The following is a 22,020-nucleotide window of genomic DNA, read 5'->3' on the forward strand; positions in this document are numbered from 1 at the left end:
AGGGGACGCGATAGTGAATCATAGGAGCCGATGCAACTTGATTGGAAGAGGCGTTTATTCCGTGATGCTCATTCAAGTACAGCCATGATAGAAGAGAGCGAAGAGGATCATGGGATCCCTGACAGTGAAGGCAGTGACGTCACTAACTCATTACATAACCCAGTGGCGTGATTTCTCTTTATCTTCTTATTTCTCTCTTTCTCCTTTTTACCAAACTATCATGTGGTAACAAAAATGTAATATCAGAAAACAGAACCTGTTGTCTACTTTTCATAATAAAATGGTATAGATACTATAAATCTGCAGAGTGTGCATTAATAATAATGAATCCATGAAATAACCCCATAACAATACTTGGGAAATCTAGATCTAATGAAAAATACGTGAAGAAAATTGTTGACTAATGAGGTAAGGTTTGTTAAACACAATATGAAAGATAACATGTAACATCAGATTGTGAATACATTACGGACAAATAAAGATAACAGTTGAACTGAAATAGATTGTCAATGTTTTTCTGTGAGATAATGTCTAGCTACCATAAAGGGAAAATACAATATCGATTATCTGCAGAAGAAAGAGAAAAAAAATACTGGTAGAGCAGAGTTCTGTTTGGGCAAAGTTCGTGACTGTCAAAGTTCTGTGACTCTCTTGGCCGGAGGTGTTAACAGTTACAGTTCGGCGTGAGCGATGTTCTTCTCGGCTGGAGCATAAGGTGCCTCTTGGCTGGTATACAGTTCAGCGGTGATCAGACGAAGTTTGTAGAGCGGAGTTCGTGGGGGAAAGTCCGTGGGCGGTCCGCGTCTAATCGGGTAGAACGTTACGTTGAAGGTTGAACGAAAGAAACATGGCGGTTGGTGAATTTTGACGTTGTACTCACACGGCCGGGGGACACTGGGAAGATGCGGGGTTTTGCCGGATAGGTAAGCCGAGTACTACTCCCTGCGACTTCTATGAGTCCTCTGGGGGTTGTTCAGCGAAGCTGGCACAGGGATGAGGTGTAGACACGCATAACTTCCGACCAAGGGCTCCGCTGGGGAGCTAAGACCAGATCCCCTCCTGCACAAGTGATGGCGCCATTGTTGACCTACATCCTCATTTGCTAGTGGCTTCCCGTCCACTCAGAGTGCGATCTCCCCTGCTCAAAGTTCGGGTTTGGGCCTGGGTATCGTTTCCCAGCCGCTGCACACCACGCCAACATTGACAAGGGGACGCGATAGTGAATCATAGGAGCCGATGCAACTTGATTGGAAGAGGCGTTTATTCCGTGATGCTCATTCAAGTACAGCCATGATAGAAGAGAGCGAAGAGGATCATGGGATCCCTGACAGTGAAGGCAGTGACGTCACTAACTCATTACATAACCCAGTGGCGCAGGGACAGGGATGTGTGACTGTTGTCTGGCACCAGAAGCAGACTGTGTGAAAGTTGAACGACAATACACCGTGTATATCTAAGAAATCACACACCGTAAAGCAACTAGACTGAAATGTCAACACTCTTTTGTCATTTCTGAAGAAAAATGTTGCCACAGCCAAACCTTTAATGTGTCCATATTACTATACTAATGAACACGCACTGTGTTTCTTTTCAGTGTTTTAAACGCCACGTAAGGTGTAACATGTTAGAAGCATTGCTTGTAAAAGTTTATTCTTAAGTGCATAAAGCCTCGTGTGAGATATAAGCCAACCAAAAGCATCGTACAAGCCACGAAAATCATGTAACGGCACTGAACTTTAATCCAACACATTCCAACAAATTCTAAACTGAACCATGAATAAACAAGCGGGCTTTAGCGCATTCTGGAAACTGTTTAGTGCATTGTTTACTATGTTTCCCCGGCCATTGCTACACACGCATTGGTCTGCCACTTTCTGTTGTGTCGCGAGAAAATAACATTTCAAAGACAGTGTAACTGATAGCAAGTCCTTTGGATTTCTATTCACAGTGGAACTTTTATCCCACACAAATAATATAACAAGGCTGTTTATCTATGGATTTCATATTTACAACGACAAATTAGTATCAATCGGCAGGCACTTACTCAAGGTTAAATTGGCAAATCAGCATGTCGGTAAACTGCTGATAGCAGCGATCAAAACACGGCCCGAAAATACATCAACCAGCGGCAAATCCGTTCTGCTGTTCCACTACACAGTTATGACGTTCTATGAAACTTTTCATCCGTTGTTTGGTCAGCAAATGGTGGCAAAATACGTTGTTTGTGAATGGTTCCCCAAAAATATCCCCGCAAAACACAGTACAAACTCCCTACAGCACGTCCCCCATGTGGGGCTGTAATAGTATCGCCAGTGAGATCCGTCCTACTGGCCTTTGGATGTGATCACTTTCAAAAATAGGGGTGAAGGGGCGTGCTGAAATATGATTCAAAATGGCGCGTGTTCGGATTTCCACTGAATTTGCGTAACAAAGCCTGACCCTGTACTTTAAAGAGGGATACTTCAAGGCATGTTGGTTGTGTTGGATGGACAGTTTATTGATATTTCACTATATTTACTGTCATGATGATTGTGTAATGTGAGGACGAAGAGCTGCTTGAAATTACAATCGCTGCCCTCTTCCCACGGCTTGATTAACAGCATGAAAACATACCAGAAGATTGATTAACTTGTCACTGCAACATGCGATCTTTGTGAGCTCAAACTTACAAGGTTTTAAGTCGTATACCTTACTGGTCTTGTAAAGCACTCAAAAGAATTTGCAAACCGGAGCTAGTTTTTGACTGACAGATGGGTTCTGAAAAGTGTTGGATTAAAGTTGCGTTGGATTAAAGTTCAGTGCCGTTATCTAAACCTCAACACGAAGATACTTTGTAAACTCACAAAACACTTTGTAAAACAGAATGTAAAATCCAACGTCACTCTAGTAACGTTATCGTCGTATACATCTTTTAAAAGCTTCTAAAACGTGTATAGCTGGCAAGTGTGATAGATTTTTCAAAGCTCTAAGGGCTTTTGCTAAAGGTTTATTGCGTCATTCGAATCAAAGTCAATGGTCACGCGCATGTAGTGGTTAGAGGGCATTGACCTTGCGTCTTGTCCCTGGTCGGACTGATCCATTACAGGTTGGGGGTGCAGATATCCCTCACTACTTTTGTTTTCTTGAACAGCAGTTGATGGCTGATCTTTCTGTGCTCGCACATTCTTTTTTTGAAAAGTTCCAAGAAACTGCTCTTGGCCTTGCTCTTGGCTGTAGTCCCTATCAGGACCGCCCGATGGCGTTTCTGTGGCGTTGATCATTGGAATCATCTCTGGCATTCGGCTTCCACCTGTCTCGGTGGAATCACCGTTTAAATTTGATCGTCGCCTCTGTCTTTTCCTGCTCTTATTCCTTATACAAAGGAAGAAGAATATACACGTCAAGATCAGCGTAACAACCGAACACCCAACGCCAACAAGAACGACAAGTCCAATGTACTTCGTCTTCATGCAGTTTTTGTCACAGTCATCAGATGACACATTTATGAACTTCATCGTTGAGAAGAGCGTTCCTGGCGGAATCTCTGTGAATGACATGGACGTTTGCTCCGATTCAGTGGACGAAACTGAAGTTGAGACGATGCTGCAGTTGTCTAACATTGGGGTCGAAAACTCTTCAATACTTAGTCCACTGTAGAGTAGAGGGTGTGAACATACTAGGGTGTCCTGAAGACTGTTTTCTAAACATATCTTCGCATGTAGCAAGTCACAATCGCAGTTCCATGGATTTCCAGAAACATGCATTTCCATAAGGGGAGAAAAGGTCTTGCATGAAAGTGTTTTGATCATATTTCCGTCCATCCACAGTGAGCGAAGTTCATCCAACTGGTAAAAGCAGTTACTCGGGATGTCGCTGATAGTATTGTAAGATAACTTCAATGTTTCTGTTTGTACTGGTAAGTCTCTACACGGAACTTCTGTAAAACGGTTGTAAGAAAGGTCCAAATACGAAACCATCAACCCGTCAAAACTATCACCCTCCAATGTTGTTAGTTTGTTGTAAGACAGATCAAGATATTTCAGAAGATGTAATCTTAAGAATGCATGTGGCTCGATGTGTTCTAGCTGATTACTAGCGAGGTTTAGTGAAATCATGCTATCTAGACCTTTAAATGTGTCGTTATTAATGATTGTGAGTTTGTTGTTGTTTAGACGTAGTTGCTTCAACTGGGAAATAGTTTCGAAAGCATCTTGTTCAATGTCAATCAGATCATTACCACCCAGAAATAGACTTGTGAGATTCGTCACTCCAACGAAAGTGTTATTTCTTAAAACCACTAAGGCGTTGTTCTCAATGTTGAGAAGTTTCAGACTGGAAAGATTTCTTAAAAATCCAAGTGGGATGTCTTGAAGCATGTTACCGCTAAGGTCAAGGGTGACGGTGACGTCAGGAATACCGTTAATGGCCGTCATGATGTTTTTGAAACTGCAGTCTACTTCGAACTGCATCTCGGGAGTCAGAACACAGGTGCAAAGTGTGTTGTCACCGCGAAAGCAGGCCGTGTATTGTGCCTCTGTCACGTAAACGTGAAGAAAGCACAGAGCGGTTGCCACCATAACAGAAAAGCTCGACATCTTTGACGGTTGCTAGAGTCCAAAAGAAAGAAAAAGAAACAAGGTTAAACAAGTTATAGTGTGGGTGTCAAGAACTAGTTGAATATGGCTCCCGCCCACACAAATAGCAAAGTAACTGTAGACCTATTCAAACTCTTTGAACCTCAGAATCTGCATACTGTACCACTTTTCAGTTTTCTAATATTTATATAAAAGATTCTGTCCGTATCAAAATTCATAACGCTTTCCCCTTCGGGAAATAGTGGTTGTACTTTTGCGATTTTCATTAGTGATCGCATTTTTGGTAACTAACTTACCTTTGTAAACCTTGTGCACAGAAACGTAATGCCTAAACGATATGGGGAGTAGCACAAAATGAACAGTGGCAAATGAACGATCTGTATGTCATGAAGCTTAAACTAACCGTGTCACCACACTGTACAGAAGGATACAACCTACCTTTCAGATCTTCAAGTTCCAAGGCTGTGAACACTGAGGAATTTATAAACTTTCTCTCAAGAGAAATAGCGTAACCTCGTTCGTCACTCAGAGGTAAAATGCGTAAGACCAAGGGTGCGGGATATCTTAGAAGAAGGCGAAAGTCCACTTCCTCAATGACGTAATGTTGTACAAAGTTCATGTGGCATGACCCTTGAAGAGTCAATATCCTCACCCGTTCGCCGTTTCAAACTTGATACTCCAATTGATTGTCAATTGTTTTTAATTATTTTCGAATTTCTTTGCGCTTTTTTGTGTGCTAAGCTTTTACAATGGGGTTGGCTCTGATATGTTGTGTCACTGTTTGTGGTTTGTTCAACATATAATGACTATAGGTTTTAATGACTTAATAACTATAGGTTTCAATGACTTAATGACTATAGGTTTTAATGACTTAATGATTATAGTTTCAATGACTTAATGACTATTGGTTTTATAAGACTTTCTACAAACACCAGTCTAAGATACTTACGTCTATATAGGAAGTATCTATTAGTGACAATGACAATGACAATGACAATGACAATGCCAATGACAATGATGTTTATTGCATGTTCATGCCCCAATGGGGCTAAATGCATTAAGTTTGATATAAAGTTAATGACAACAAATAAACAATGATATATTCTAATAATAACTATTTTCTACAAGCTTCTTTAGTAAGAACGTTCTCTTGAAGCTCTGGTTTCTACTAGACAAAATACACTTGAAAACGGTTTGTCTATAGCTTCACGTAGTTTAACGAGATTACGTCATACAGGCTCAACCCGCACATGTATACACAGTTTTGTACACCTGTTGTTTAACATCATTGACGTTTTCGAAAACTGTAGGTTAATGTGTTTCTTCTTATTTCTTCACGCCAACGTGTCTTTTCGCGATTTGGATATCAAATTTCGACATCTTCAACCATAACAACGTTTCTTCTCCTGTCTAATCTTCAAACGAGTTCAACTTTTTCATTTTGGGCCAAATGACCTGACATTTGCCATTGGTACGGAGTGGGCATTAGCTTGTAACATATAGTCATCATGTCAAATAGTTTTTATATAGATAGCCCTGTAATATTGCAATTGCCACAGATAGTGCTCGTGTTAGGCTAAACACAGATCATAAACACATATCGTCTCCGTATCTTTTGTATTTCCCTGCTTTACGTTGTTTGTACAGCCCAGTACGTAAAAAGATAGTGCGTAAAAAAACTCATTTATCTGTAACAAAAACGCACCGTAATCGTTTATGTTGTTTCTATTTCTATGCACTACTGGGCAAAGCCCCTTTTAGGGGCATCCCGCCCAGGTTTACTGTACATTGTTCCAAGGCTAACCCTTAATGATGGCCTCCGGCTAGTTTGGCTGGTAGTCCTGGCTGTATTTCTTTTTATAAATCAAGCCAAATGAAAGCAAATCAAAACGCCAGGTAAATCATTTTCGAACTTGACCTTCCTTTCCACAACAGCTACCCATCTATCAAATATCATGAAGATAAAATCCCGCAGCTTCTTGAGTTATGCTGTTGACATACATACAGACCCACACCATAGCCAATACACCATGAACCGATGACATAACCTGCCATAGTGCGTGGGTCAAGGTCGCGTCCAGGGGCATCTAGGGACACCGTCGAACTGAGCGGGAGGACAACAGTCTAGTTAGCACAATAGAGTATTACAGTATGTAGACTAGGACTGAATGAGTGCGTGTGTGTCGGAGATCCCAGAATGAAATAGTCTACCCGACTGACTACGCTGGCTATTATTATAGGGAGAATAATTTGGCAGAGTTTTGCTACCAGAGGAGTTGTTCGACCAGAGCTTTAATAGGGGAAACATGAACCTTGGCGTGGACTGACTCTCCTGGCAAATTTCCCGATTTGGGGCCTGGTGGAGGCTATTAGGAATGAAAGTGCTCGGCTTGCTGATCGTGTTAGCGGGATGTTTCTGCGGCCGGGACGCACAGTTCCCGCGGGTGTGCACCAGCGATGTCGCCCTGAACAGTAAGGAGTGCTGCCCGGTACCGCCGGGGTTCACCGAACCGTGCGGCGGAGCTGGTCGGGGACACTGCGCCGACACCCCCGACCCCACCGTGGAAGACCCCGCCTGGAAAAAAGCGTATCACGTGGATGACCGGCGCCACTGGCCGACAGTGTTTTTTAACAGAACTTGCTCATGTGAAGGCAACTTCATGGGGTACGACTGCACAAGGTGTATCTGGGGATACCGTGGGGCCAACTGCGAAACAAAACAACAGCCAGGTGTCCGTAGAAACATCAAGGACATAAGTTCTGAAGAGAAAAACAAGTACCAGTGCTACTTTAACCGCGCCAAGAATACTCCAAGTGACTTCGTCTTCGCTCTGGAATTTAAAGAAAACATCAGGGGAAGTGAAGACCTCGCCAACATCTCAGTGTATGACTTCTTAGTGGCGACGCATTACTACGCCAGCCGTGAAACCATGCCGCCCTTCAACACAGGTAACGGAGCATTTCTAAAATGTCGTCCGATTGTTCAAAACGCGTGTCCTTAAATCGCGGACAGAGTTAAATATTTAACCCGTAAAGAGTCATGTGAGGAAAGATCACTGGTCTTTTACTATGAACAATGCAAGGTCTGTAACCCATACCTTAACCCAGTTCTTCAGTACAGACTACAGTATATCATCACTCGGCGTTAAACAGACGGAGAACAAGCTGTGAGTCCGACTCAAATGAACGACCATATATATACTATAATAGCATTGTCGTTCGCTTGGTATGCTCACATCATCATGCATGTTAGTGCAGCCCACATCAAAACATAGAAACGGCAAAATTTTCCACGTAAGTGGCCAAAGTAGTCTACAAATCAAGAACAATTCATAGAATTCTCGATCGTGTAGTTTTGAAAACGGGAATGAAATACGGTGTTTCGATGTGCATATACTTACACGTCATTACCTTCGCCAGACGGTTATGTTTGGTGATATTCACAGAGTACTTTAATACTATCACAAGATGTTCATTAAATGTCATACTCCCCAAGCAGAGATTAGGCTCTGGTTAGTTTTTGGAGACAGGTGCGAGGGGTAGTCAATAAGTTCTCGGCCTCACCCAGAAATATTTGGCACAACCAAGGAGGTTAAAGAATCACTTTAACCTCCTTGGCACAACTCAGATTTCGAAGCATAGATGTCAAATATAAAGTCTTGATATGTCATAAAATGAATGTGTGCCAAAAATCAAATTATTGTGATCATCACTTTACAGGCCACACCTAGTAACGGTAAGTAAGAGAGAAGGACAGAACCATAGAGCTGCGACCTGAGGTGTGCGGGTCAACTTGCGCATGCGCTGCTGAAATGCAGACACCCAATCCTTTCTACTTGAAATAGGAAGGGAATCCTCATCTAATATTTTGACAATGTCTTCAATTTTGACAATGCGCGAGCAGAAGACATGAGGAAAATGTTCGCGGTGGTTTTTAGTTCGCGGTAAAGCTGCCACCGCGAACATAAAATCACCGCGAAAGTTTCTGTATTTACAAAAATACATTTTTTTCATGCGATGTTAACAATACAGTCACGGACATTGCTTTTGTACAAAATACCTGTTACTTTGTTATCCAGGTATCTGTCAGGATGAGGACGACTGTACCCTGGACTTCGCGCATGATGGCTCGGGGTTTCTCACCTGGCACCGCGCGTACGTGCTGGAGGTTGAGCGGGCCCTACAGGAGGTCAACGGCGACCCGGACTGGACCATGCCGTACTGGGACTGGGGCGCCGCGGAGAAGAACCAGTGCGACATCTGCACCAACGAGTACGTCGGCGCTAACAACAAGCACGGTGACATAGACACGGGGTCTCTCTTCGCTAGCTGGCGGACGATCTGCGAAGATCTAGACCCGTCCGACAATGCCACCTACATGAACCACACCAGACCGTGCAATGTGACCAATGCCAGTGGGAAGCTGAAGAGGAACCCCGGCCACGCGGACACGAGAAGACTCGGGGAGGCAATAACTCACCTGCCGCTAGCGACTGAGGTAGACTTTGCCCTCAGCTTCCCCGTGTACGACACGCCCCCTTACAGCTCAGCATCGAACTGCAGCTTTCGGAACTTATTGGAAGGGAACGCCGACACCAGTACCGGCAAGACTAGGAGAGAAATGTGAGCAGAATGCTCCCCAATTTTTATCGGCATAAAGTTTAAATGGGTACTCCATTTTGTGGGTGGGCGCTTACATCTGCTCGGAGTTTATAGGCAGAAGACGCAGGCCATGTTATGACTGTTCGTTCTGCGTTCAGCTAGTATATAACTAGTAGTAGTATCCATTATTTTATCATACTGCTGCTGGGTTCCCTGACACAGAGTTAGGAACAATCTGTTAGTCTTCACATCGCGCTGCTGCCATGCCTCTGTCCAGCTTATCACCAAGCAGATCCTACATACATGGCATAAAATAGTACCAAACTGGTCAAGGAGTGTATTCAGCCCAAAGTTGTCCATTTGCCTTGTTAACATTTTCCCGGTAGCGAAACACACTCCTAAGCCGGCTTCACTCCTCTGACAGCTTTTGATACTGTGTTATGCTACCGTAGGATCTGCTTCGAGATTACTGTCAAGCTGGTTTATGCAGATATCGCTCAGCTTTGATTATCCCCCCATGCACAGAATCTCCGCCAACGGCACGGTGCTGGTCCCCGAAGCTATCACCCTGCACGACGAAGTGCATATATACCTGAACGGCACGATGTCTAACGTCCCCACCGCACCGAACGACCCCATGTTCTTCCTGCATCACTGTAACGTCGACCGCTTGCTGGAGACGTGGATACGCCGACACGGGTGAGTGTCGTCATCTGAGAGAAAGTTCTCATTTTCTTGGGTTGAATGCTGTGTACATTGTCGCTACTGATGTTTATTTGTCGTGTTATCAATATTCTTCGAGTTAAAGTAGTTTTTCATGTGCCTGTCGAAGCCTATTTCTAATAACACATGCATCCCCCATGCATTCCTATTTCTAATAACACATGCATCATTATTTCTGCCCTTGGTGCTGATTTGTCACCATCACTCCTGTCCTTAGTGCTGATTGGACATCACCACCCCTGTCTTTGATGCTGATTGGTCATCACCATCCTGTCCTTGGTGCTGAATTGTCATTATCAAGCCCCCCACCCCCACCCACCCCGGGCACAAACACACACCCATGTCCTGTTTTTAAATACGTATCTCTATTCATTTTTGTCCTTTGTGCTGATTGGCCATCTCCATTCCAGTCTTGGTGCTGTCACTTTGACTTGACTTGTTACTGAGTCGTATATACTTACATTGTTTCAATTTTTTTTTTCGTATACGATGCTTTACCCAGCATTATAGACATATCTGATTGATTGATTGATCTATCGATGAATCGATTGGTTGATCGATTGATTTTCAGGGCCCCAGAGTCTGCTCTGCCGGAGATAGGTGCGCCGCCCGGCCATAACCGCCATGAGCACATCGTGCCGTTCTTCCCGCCATACAGCCACACCCACATGTTCAAACCCTCCATAGAACTAGGATACGACTACCAGGAACTTCACAACAAAGGTACAATATAGTTTCCTGGTCAGACAGACGTTTTTGTCTTGAATTTGATTCATAGGACTCACCAAATGCGTGTCGAGTTGTCCTATGAATACTCATTCAGCTTAAACGTAACTTTACGTTACTGGGACGTCAGCAAAGGTCAGAGGTGGCTAGAAGTCTGTGGCGTCCTCCGTCTTTTATGCTAATGATAATATGTTCCACTGTTATCCTCCCATGTAGGACCGCCGGGTGGAAAGAGCTACATGGGACAGTGCAGCCCAGAACCGCAAGGGGGCGTGTATGCCTGGATGGGGATTGGCATGGGGTTAGGGCTGGCACTTGTGTTTGGAGTCACCTGTGTTATGGTGTTCATCTCCTGCAGAGAGCAAGAGTATCAGGAGATATGATATGACATGATATACTAAGCCACCAACATACTCACCTTGCAGATACAAGGTTCCAGTTTGGCATTAACTTTGACCGGATCACACAAAATGGGATGCAAATCATGTGTTTGCACTTCAGATTTTATGGGTATAGCAATAGCTATGTATTTCTATTTCTTAAAAACCTAGTTCATCATAGCTTTTTTGTGTCTCAACGTCGATAATGCAGCAAATACTTCCTGGCAGAAGTGAATGATAAAGGTAACTTAAGGTAATGCGGCATTGTCGCCTGCTCGTTTATACCCAGATAGTACATTGGGTATTTGCGATCTCTTATATGGGATGGACAGACAGAGACTATGTTTTGTACCATGTATATGTAGTGATATATGTTGATTTATTAGGACTCGATGTAATCTGTATCTGTGTTATATTTCATCAGAACCTACCTCCCTCATGACCTCAATGAAAAGATTTGAGCTTCTCATGAATAAACTCTACATGTATGTACACAAAGACAAAATACAACAAATCATTATGGATACACAATTGTGATTTTTATTTCTACTTTTTTTTAGAAGTTACAAAAGCATACTAGAAAAGAGTTTAAGTTTTATCTGCTACATAAAAGTCTTATCGAACAGAAAAACAAAAATCTATTATCAGTTATTTGTAGTGTGTGCTTAGCAAGGAAAAGCAAGAACCTTTAAACAAGACTTGGTCTCAATAACTTGACAGGTGGCCAGCACCCTTCCTGACATCTGCCTTAAACTTATAACTTGTCAGCAGCTCTTCTGAATAATCCATATCATCATTGTTCATTGTTAAAATTGCTCTGACTAATTGTGTGAACAAACATTATTGGTCTCTTGTCATCAAAATGTCCTATCAATGTATCCTATTACATGACACTGTAGATATCTAACCATAGTTGCTACATATACAGTCAAACCCACACTAGTGACCAACTGTCTGGAATCACTGGGCCATTGTGAACACTCTTGACATTAACCTTCAGCCCACTAAGGGCGCCATTTGACACCAAATTTGTACTGGTTATGGGTTAGGCATCAGGGAGAAGGTTAAGAATCCTGTCTGAAGTGTACTGACCATTTCCTTCATATCAGTTACTAAACAGGGTTGACAATGTGGCTGTTGTCCTCTTGTTCATTATATTAATTGATTCCAAGTGACTCAAATGGCAGAGATGGTTCAAACACTGCTGTCATCAATGTCCTTGTTGGCAGCTGGAAAAGGTATAAGGATCACCTTTAGTTTGACTGACAGATTGTCATGTCATTACACAAAATTGGCAATGGCAATGACAGTTTCTTGCTCTGATATTAACCTGTATTTGTGGGCTATCCTATAGCCGTTGTATTTTTAAAAATGGTATTTTGGGATATCAAGTGAATTGACGGTTGTTTCAAAGTACAATCTGTTGAAAATATTGCGATCTGAAACCACCGTCCTTTGACTGGATGTCCCTACATACCACGTTTTAAAACAACGGATGTAGGTTGCCCCCACAAATACAGGTGAACTCGCATTAATGGTATGACATTATAATCAATTGTATGAATGGATGGATGGATGAAAATATTAAACGAAAGAAAATGAATGAAAGAAAGAAAATGAATGAAAGAATAAATGAAATAAAATGAATGAAAGAAAGAAATCAAATGAATGAATGAATAAATGAAAAATGAATGAAAGAAAGAAGGAAAATGAATGAATGAATGAAAGAGAATAAATGGAAGAAAATGAATGAATGGAAGAAATAAAATGAATGAATGAAAGAATAAATGAAAGATAATGAATGAATGAATGAAAGAAATAAAATGAATGAATGAAAGAATAAATGAAAGAAAATAAATGAATGAAAGAAAGAAAGAAAATGAATGAATGAAAGAGAATAAATGGAAGAAAATGAATGAATGAACTCATACCTCTGTTCTTGCCAGCTTGAGAGTTGACACTCTCATAGAGAGGCTGAGCTGAGTCATCATCATCATCTCCTGTGTCCTTCCCCAGCAGCACGTCAGCGATGGCCTGGTGGATGAAGATGTACTGTGCCTACAGGGGACAGAAGAAAACAACACAGCATTGCTCTATGACTTGCTATTTATCAAAATTCAGTCAGAGAGGTTACAAAATATGTATCCCAAGTTGACAATGATACTGACCTCAACTTAATAGAGAATTCTCATAACCCACGCACACATCCTCAAACACACGCGCATGCACACACACACACACACACACACAGATGTCGACAAAAATGGCACTGTTTAATAAGCAATAAAGAAGGCCAGCCCCAAACCAAAAATCAGATGCCCACAACTGCCAGTGTCCGTACCTCCGTCTGCACCATGAACATCCTGTGTCTCCTCATCTCATGCACGATCCCGTAGATGTCCACAGAGTCGTGTTTCCGCATGCGCAGCAGCAGGCGGTCCAGAGCGATGAACGTACCGGTCCTTCCAACACCCGCGCTGCGGACAACAGATGGGAAATGCATCATATTGTAGGAATAGGTTAATGTGGTGGCTGTCTATAGGAGTGTCACCTTTGTTCATGCACATGCTGGTACATAACGTAAAGGACCCGTTTGAAAAACAAAAATTATTAAAAAAAGCTAATGTATAAGATTATGTGAGATGCTTCAGTGACCTGTGTTTCATGTATCTAACTGTGGATGTTCAACATTCCTCAACATTCCTTGAACATTTGAGACTATGATTGTATGAATATTAATACATAATATGTATATCTATCTGCAATGAACAACACCACATTGTGGACAGCAAACAAGCAGCATGTCAGAATAAGTAGATGAATGAATACTATTAGTAAGGCCATAGTAGGATACCACTAGAGTCATTAGTAAGATAATGACTCTAGTGGTATCTGCTGGGAGTACATCCACTTGACCCTACTACTTACCACTTTGGATCATTCGGTAAGGGCAAAGAAATCAGCATTGAAGGCTTGTGAAAGACTCTGAACATTCGATAAGATTTAGAAGCTATTTACTATATAGACGTACCTGCAATGAACAACAACAGGTCCCATGGCCTGCTTTGAGATGTGGCCACGGACAGATCGTACAAACTTCAACAGAGAGGCAGTCGTGTCAGGAACACCGTGGTCTAGATCTGGCCATGCCATGAAGTTATAGTGCCGAATATTCCTCAATTCTGAATCCTGGGAAGGTAAAGAACATCGAGTCAGAGTTTATGATAACAATTTCAGCACCAGGGAGAGATACTGCCTTACAATAATGAAGTGAAACTGAATTTTGCTGCAACAAGGAATTTGCTGAAATAATTGAAACAATCTCTACATCACTTGTTAACAACTGAAACATACTCTGCACAGATACAATTGATACAAAATCAGGATTCTGTTGGGAAATGATGTGTTCAATACTGTGCGTCTCAGTATTATATTCATGTTTTTCACACATTGAATAGTCTTTTTAGTAGTGAAACTTGTTGCACTCTTTCTCTTGTTCTAGGGAAAGAGAGAAACATGGATAACACTAGAAAATTAATGTGTAATATTATAAAAAGACAAAAAAAATGTGTAAATGTGTAATTATTATTATTATTAAAACACTAACTAGGACCCTACATCTGTTTGGGGATCTTCACCAATACTTACCCGCTGTATAGTGATTTCCCTGACAGTCCACTCCGGCAGAACTGTCTCCTTCACCATCTGGACAATGATGTCACCGTAGTACACAGGGTCATCGTCATATGGCCAGTAGTGGTCACACTTGGGCTGCAGGTTTAAGGGACACAGTTATTCTGGTTATGATCAGTATAAATGGACAGCATATCAGGCAATCCTATTTCTGTAATGTTTGTAATAACTTATAACTCTTTATCACGCCGATCAATGTTCGTGAGTATTGAAACCATTTTGTTAATTTGTGGAACTGTATTTTGTATGATGAAGAAAATATGAGATATGAAACTATTGGTCTTTATAAATGATTGTGTATGTGGGGGGGGGGGGGCGTATAAGATATCATATCAAAATTGACGAGAAACTGACTATATTTTTAACCTTTATGGCTATAGTCAGGTGATCCATCCAATACTGGACATTAACTGTGTAAAGTTAATGTTGTAAACTGTCTGAAAGGCTCAGTAAATTAACAACTTAAGACAAGTTATTTTCCTACCCTGCCCTTCTCCACACACTGCGTTACCATGACGATGACCCTGCTGTTCTGTTCCCACACCATCCGCCAGAAGTCGTCCTTCGTGTCCGGTAACGGACCCTGGGAGGCGATAAACTCACGCCGGGAGTTATATCCCTGGGACAAAGAAAGGAGGAAGACTCCTGTATCTATATCAAAAGTTACACATTTATACATTATCAGTGTCACAGCATCAAATCTTTTAATACATTCACTCATTGATGTACATAATGTTGTTTAGGTGAAAGTCAGGGATACTATGTTATATTTCATGCACAAGAGACTGAAATATAATGCTTTTCTACATTATTTGTTTGAGTGTCTGTCTCCTTTTTCTATTCTATTCTCCATCGGTCTGTGTGTTTGTGTGTGTCTGTTTGTCTGTCCAGACTGTAACCTCTGTACAATGTAGGTGCAAGTACTGCAATAAAAAAGGAGCCAGCTAGGGGGAGCAATGTAACTTCTGTGAGTTCTGTCTGAAAAGATGAAGTCTGCTTTTTTCGATTTCTTCTTTCATAATCTTTTGAAACAGTAACGTTACACTTTCTTCAGATATCCAGCATACTCTTGACTTCAACTTCTCAGATGGCCAATGTTCTTGTCATTAATCATTGACTTTTCCGCTCATGTAACATGATACTCACAGGCATGTAGCATGCGTTGATGTAATCTGATCCTTCCACATCATCGATGGCTGCCAACTTTACTCGAGAATTGTCATCTGTAAGGAGTGACAGAAATATTCAATAAAAGGTTGAAGCCCAATTATGACTAAAAACGTGTTACTCATTTTAGTAGTTTTATTTTCCCACTCATTTTAGAAAAAAGTGCAATTCAAATTGTCCATCCCTTTTAAAAATTCAAGAGTGAATCTGAGAAGGCTATTGTTGTATTACATGTAGTCTTAAAAGACAAGTTTTGAGTGACTGTATAACTATGTTATACATGATTTGTGAATAATTGTACAAGGCTGGTAAGTAATTTCCACTACCAGCTTTTTTCACCTGCCTACATTTTGGTAGTTATTTTCATGAGTAATGACTTCCATAATGTTGGCAGGTGAGAAAAATAAGTTATACTTAAAGAACTTTGATGCGCAATGGTGTGTTTTGTTGTAACAGTTGGCTTGACCACCAAGCCTAGTGAATCTTGTGACATGTTGTATTTACATTTACTGACAACCAAATGAAATATCTACTTTGCATAGCCCCTATACACACACACACCAGTATAAAACCCATACTCACACGGATGGATGTTTGTCCAGCGGTTCTTGCCAAGGTTCTCTGGTAGCAGCGCTGCATTCCGGGATTGTTCTTTACCCACTGGCTTCAGATTCTGCCGGAAAAATTTGTGACATTCAAACCTTTCACCTTATGTTTTTTTAATAACAAATTCTGCAGGAATATAGGACAGTACAATTATTAAATATTGTTATTAAGACAGTATCATGTCCAAGGTAATCAAAATATTTCAAAAGCATAGTACAATGCTAAACTTTCTTCCAACACAAAAGTATACAATGACCACTGTCACCTTTGCCTGTGTATACCTTTGTGTTGGAAGAAAGTTTAGCATTGTACTATGATTACTACCAACACAGATGAGCTTTCATGATATCTCAAAAGCAATGTAGTGGTTAAAAAGAGAAGAGACAGTAATACTGTTGAGCACTGTAATGTATGATCAAAATATATTGAACATTTTACTTTCAGAATCTTACCTCATATTCCTCAGCATACCGGTACTCTGAGTCCTTACTCATCTCAGCATGGTAGTGGACAAAGTTGGACAGTTTCACTGGTTTACTAAAGAGAAAATAGTATCATATGGTTAAGAGTATACAATATAACATGATTGTAAAATGACCATTTCAGGCTTTACAACTAGGTAGGCCTTATAAGCATTGTCAAATTGAGGAAAGACCTTATGCAAGAAATGAGAGACTAAGGCTCTAGACTCAAATTTACTTAAAACAATAAATTCTGTGACACAGACATACAAAATATATTACTGCTATACAATTTGGATTCAACAATACATCTTAACATACCTGGTCATCACTTCCTGGTCATCATACTCATCCATTACAAAAGAAGGGTTGGTACGTCCATCTTTTCCAAAATCAGCAAAAGAGTCCCTGAAAGAAGCCATTGTCATTATGTGTGATGCTCATGTTCCACCATATGCCTTCAAACATAATTTTGTTGATGTTCTGATTAAACAATACGATTTGAACACGAGAACTTGTCAAAAATTTGCAGAACAATACGGAGTGTCCTATTGTAAATTACCATAAAACATTGAGGTTGGCAAAAGGACTGTCAGCTTGTCAATTATGATAGTACATAGTGACTGTAGATATCACTGATCCACATCACTTTGGAATTGTTATGTATGTTCTTATTTTCACAGCTACAGTAATAAGGAGAAGCAGAAACTGTCAATCTTTGTGCCATGGTCAACAAAATCCCTTACCTGTCTTTGGCAACACTACTTTGTCTCCTATAACAGAAGAGTCCCACACCAACTGCTATGGCAACAACTGCCACCACAGCAACAGAGATCCCAGCAATTGCTCCATCACCTGTAGGCATATAATGTTTAATTTATCAATGTTGCTGAACACTTTTAACTTTTGGTATAATGTGGAAGAGGAAACCTATGTCCCAAAGGCCACAAGGCTGCAAGTTCTCTATTTAGATTTACCATCTTGTTAATAGCAAATTAGCAATTATAACATTTCTAAAAGATTAGCAGATAAAATGTGCACAACAATTCAAGAAATCCATTTGGCTTTTAGCAAAGGTTTATACGTATGATATTAAAGCTGCAGGTACTCACCAAGATTGCCAGAAGTATTGGTTGTCTGTTTCTCTGGTGTAGGCATCTGAGTTGAATTTTGTGTCTGTGTGGTTCCACGTGTAGAGGTCTTCATTGATGTTTCAGTGCCACCATGATCTGTAGTTGTTGGATTTTGTGTCTCTGTGGTTTTTATCGTAGACATCTGTGCTGTGGTGTCAACAGTGCTGATTGTACTTTGCATTTCTGTAGTTTTCTGAGTTGAGGCATCTGTGGATTCAGTTGTAGTTGTTGACTTATCTGTTGTAGCTGAAGTGGTCACTCCTATGTCTGTAGATACTGCTGGAGAAGACTGCGTAGTTGCATCTGTGCTGGATTCGGTGGTGTCTTTTGTTGTGGTGGTTGTTGTCGGAGATGTTGAAGTTTCTGTATTACTGGCTGGTTTTGTGGTTGTGCCTGGTGTTGTAGTCACTACAGCATCTGTTGTAGTGCCAGGGTTGATTGTTGATGTCATTATCATGGTACCGGTTGCTTTAACTGTAGTTTCATCCATTGTAGTCATAGATTCCATAGTAGTGGCTGTTGTTGTTGCTGGGGTTTTTATTGTTGTTGCTACAGCTGTACTAGTCGGTGTCTGCAATGTAGAGTTCATATTGCTGGGTGTTGTCATTATTGTAGTTACTGCTGCCATCCCTTCAGTTGTAGAGTTCATATTGCTGCCAGTTGTCATATTTGTGGTTTCTGCTGTCGTTGTTACAATTGCATTTGTTGCAGAGTCTGTATTGCTGGATGATGTCATATTTGTGGTTGCAGTGGTTGTTGCTACAGTTGTAATGTTAGTGTCATCTGTTGTAGAGTTTGTATGACTGGATGTCATATCTGTGGTTGCAGTGGTTGTTACTACAGTTGTAATGTCTTCTGTTGTAGAATCTGAGCTGATGGCAGTGGCCAGGAGTGTGGTTGCTTCTGCTGTCATCTCAACAACTGTTGTTTCATCTGTGGTTATAGAGTCTGTACTGCTGTCTGTTGCAAGAATTGTGGTTGGAGATGCATCATTAATATTGTTTGTGGCCATAGTTATGTTTGCTGTAGTTGGTACAACTGCGGATGAATCTGTTGATGAATGTGCATTGCCCTCTGTTGTCATGCTGTTTTCTGTTGTCATAGTTACTGCTGCAGATCCAGTGTTACTACCTGAATCTGTTGGGTCGCCTATAGCATTGACTAGTGTCATACTGCTGTCTTGTGTTGTTACAGCAGTGTTGGCTGCAATAGATATCTGCATTGTAGTACTGGCTGCTGTTGTTGTTGATGCTATGGACAGAATGGAATTGTGGTTAGGATAATAACAGGCAAATGTTAACTTCTTAATTGGCGACTGTAAGTTTCCTCCGGGCCTGTTTGTTGGCAGCAAGATGGTGGCTCTGTTTGATAGTAATCTTTCCATTGAGCACTGGCTTGGGCAGTCTTCTGACGGTCTCTTCTAGGGGGCACTGCTCTTTTAATAGTTTCTTTCTTTTTCACCAAAATATCCCCAATATCATATGCATCATTAAAAAGAAAAAGGTCTGAAGTTTCTATAAATGTCCTAAATGTTTGGCCTAGTGTCATCAGTAATGATTTTCAAGGGCAATAAAAGCAATAAAACATTTTATCATATTGACTGACATGACTTGCACACTTCCTCCGCCTCCCAAACCTCCAATATCGCATTTGATATATTACAAAACCATACATGAAATTCCAATTTCAAGACTACAACTTTCCTGAGAAATCCTGACGATATCAGGAAATACAGTAGAAAAAATGCCATGTGTTACTCCAGTAACAGTTACCAAGGGCTGTCCTGGGTGCTGAACTGGCTATTCAGCCCAAAAGCTTTAAACCTGTTACAGCATCGTCTACTCATTTCTGAAGCCTTATGAAATGTAGTTATTTCATTTCACATAAAAGTTAACAATTTGTGCTTTCTTCTAAAATGTATACCGAAAGTTCATAACGTAACTTCATAAGCTTCCACAGCCACGTTCCCATACCATCGCGCGATCCCCTCTTGCACTTATAATATAACGGAGGGTCCCATAACTCATACGGTAACCTTACCATAACTAATAGAACGAGTTTATAAGTAGAATCGTTGCACTCGTGGAATCACTTGTACCTGGCCACCTTTCGCCAGAATAGACAGATCAAGCTCACGAAGAACGTATTTGAGCATTTACCCGCGGTATTTTGGCGTTGAAACCTGGAATTTATCGCCGAAAAGGCACGGAAAGGAAGCTAAAGCTGCAGATATTAAACAGTCGCCATTGTTGAATGAACCCTGACCCCTCGATCACTTCCGGGTTTGGAGGCTGACGCGGTATAAAACTTTCATCCCTTCAAAGCCTGAGCTTGTTGCCTCTCCCACGTCTAAATCTAATACTAGTACGACAGTTTTAGGACTTAACTCTGTCGTGTCACAAGTATGTAAGCATATCTATCCGTTTACGCTTAAGTATCCTTGGTATTATGTAGGCCACACGATCTTCATTATGTGGATGACGTCCGTGCGTACTTTTTTCATCCGCCCCTCCAAAAAAGTTTGCAGCCATAAATTTTATCGTCCAAGGAAGTTGCAAAATGAACCAATATATGCCGTGAATAAAGAAAAATATCGGACATCGGATACTAATCACTAATGAGGAAATATGTGTCATCATGTAAATACCCCCCCTATCTTTGCGAAAATCGATCGGACGGGTTATTCGCGAGCTCTAAATTACGAGGAGGCATGACCCTGCTGCCTCCTCGTAATTTAGAGCTCGCAGACTCGTTGTCCGATCGATTTTCGCCTAATGTGAGGGGGTATAAAGAACACAAATTAAGAATTCATTGTTTAGTAACTTTATATATCTGTGTGTTCAGTCATTTGTTCAACATTCCTCACGTCGGACCACTTTCACACGCTCGAACCAGTTTTAGGGTACCGAGATGATGTAATAAAAATCAAAATGAGTGGGCGTAAACCGACCCCGCATGTACTGATTTCCCCATGTTAGCAAACGTTGGCTGACCTTTGGCGACCTTTCTTCATTCATGGTTGGTGACGTGAATACCTTATCACAATGTACACAATATCGCATTTCTTCCTTAACATGGCCAATTTGGAAATAAATCATCATAAGTGCTGGTTGATTAGCCTGATTAAACATGGCTTTAAATCATAGACAGCTAATATCGACATACATTGTATAAACCTGTAAATCAGGACTACTAGTAACTTGTTTAAATGTATTGCTGCCTTTAATTTCAGCTAGGCTGGATGTTTGGTGCGGTACTGCAAGACAGGATCTACCCACAGTACATGTAACGTTCATACACAAAACGGGTTTGCCAGGGTAAAAGAAAAATAACATATCTTGATTTTTATCTTGAAGATTAGCTAATTTCTTTCTCACCCCCCAACCATACATACAGGGAAATTATATGCTTATGCTGTACAGATGTTTCCTCTAACGTTAGAAATGGCGTAGCGTTAACAAGACTAGTCTCCAAACATAAAAAATAGATAAATTTGGCCAAATAGGGACAAATAAATTTATAGGATTTCAGTCTTCTGCAGTCTATCCAGCTATCCCCTGGCTGGCAACTTCACTCCTATGCCAATTAACTCCTACTAGACTTTCATTCCTAACTTGGCCAATGTCCCCTATTACTATTCGTCCAGACCAGAGTCTGGTAGAGACTTAACAACGTGAACGAGATATGAGGTCCTTCTCATTCGAACTGTAAATCAGCCAGATTCAAGGCGAGGTAGAAGGTTAACGAAACTCCCTATCAGCTACCATAGAGGCAAACTCAGTGAACCAGTTAAAGAACTAGTTCAGAAGTCTTGTAAATAAAACTAACAAGACCTAACAGGAAACAACTAGTGTGTTAATAAATCTCAATAAGTCTTTATCAAAAACTACTTACCGACAGCTAAGGTGCCGAACAGCACAACCAGAAGTTTCCTCATGGCCCCGTACATGGTCAG

The 22,020-nt window shown here is 41.1% G+C and overlaps 3 protein-coding genes across 3 annotated transcripts; 1 reads left to right on the forward strand and 2 right to left on the reverse strand.

Moving 5' to 3' along the window:
* Nucleotides 1-2,811: 2,811 nt before the first annotated feature.
* LOC118406649 (SLIT and NTRK-like protein 2) lies at nt 2,812-5,154 on the reverse strand. The gene is made up of 2 exons (XM_035806874.1): nt 5,013-5,154; nt 2,812-4,586 (listed from the first exon to the last, which is right to left on the reverse strand). The coding sequence occupies exon 2, from the start codon at nt 4,572-4,574 to the stop codon at nt 2,979-2,981; it is 1,596 nt and encodes a 531-aa protein (XP_035662767.1). The 5' UTR covers nt 4,575-4,586; nt 5,013-5,154; the 3' UTR covers nt 2,812-2,978.
* Nucleotides 5,155-6,949: 1,795 nt separating this feature from the next.
* On the forward strand, nt 6,950-11,406 carry LOC118406482 (tyrosinase-like). The gene is made up of 5 exons (XM_035806537.1): nt 6,950-7,523; nt 8,654-9,197; nt 9,702-9,875; nt 10,471-10,622; nt 10,842-11,406. The coding sequence occupies exons 1-5, from the start codon at nt 6,950-6,952 to the stop codon at nt 11,006-11,008; spliced, it is 1,611 nt and encodes a 536-aa protein (XP_035662430.1). The 3' UTR covers nt 11,009-11,406.
* A 744-nt stretch (nt 11,407-12,150) lies between these two features.
* Nucleotides 12,151-20,283, reverse strand: LOC118406483 (receptor-type tyrosine-protein phosphatase alpha-like). The gene is made up of 13 exons (XM_035806539.1): nt 20,164-20,283; nt 18,045-19,316; nt 17,679-17,787; nt 17,254-17,340; nt 16,924-17,008; nt 16,448-16,538; nt 15,845-15,921; nt 15,183-15,317; nt 14,654-14,776; nt 14,037-14,194; nt 13,347-13,482; nt 12,937-13,063; nt 12,151-12,234 (listed from the first exon to the last, which is right to left on the reverse strand). The coding sequence occupies exons 2-13, from the start codon at nt 19,285-19,287 to the stop codon at nt 12,200-12,202; spliced, it is 2,406 nt and encodes an 801-aa protein (XP_035662432.1). The 5' UTR covers nt 19,288-19,316; nt 20,164-20,283; the 3' UTR covers nt 12,151-12,199.
* Nucleotides 20,284-22,020: the final 1,737 nt, after the last annotated feature.

This window comes from Branchiostoma floridae, chromosome 19 (genome assembly GCF_000003815.2).
Source record: "Branchiostoma floridae strain S238N-H82 chromosome 19, Bfl_VNyyK, whole genome shotgun sequence".
NCBI classification, from domain to species: Eukaryota; Metazoa; Chordata; class Leptocardii; order Amphioxiformes; family Branchiostomatidae; genus Branchiostoma; species Branchiostoma floridae.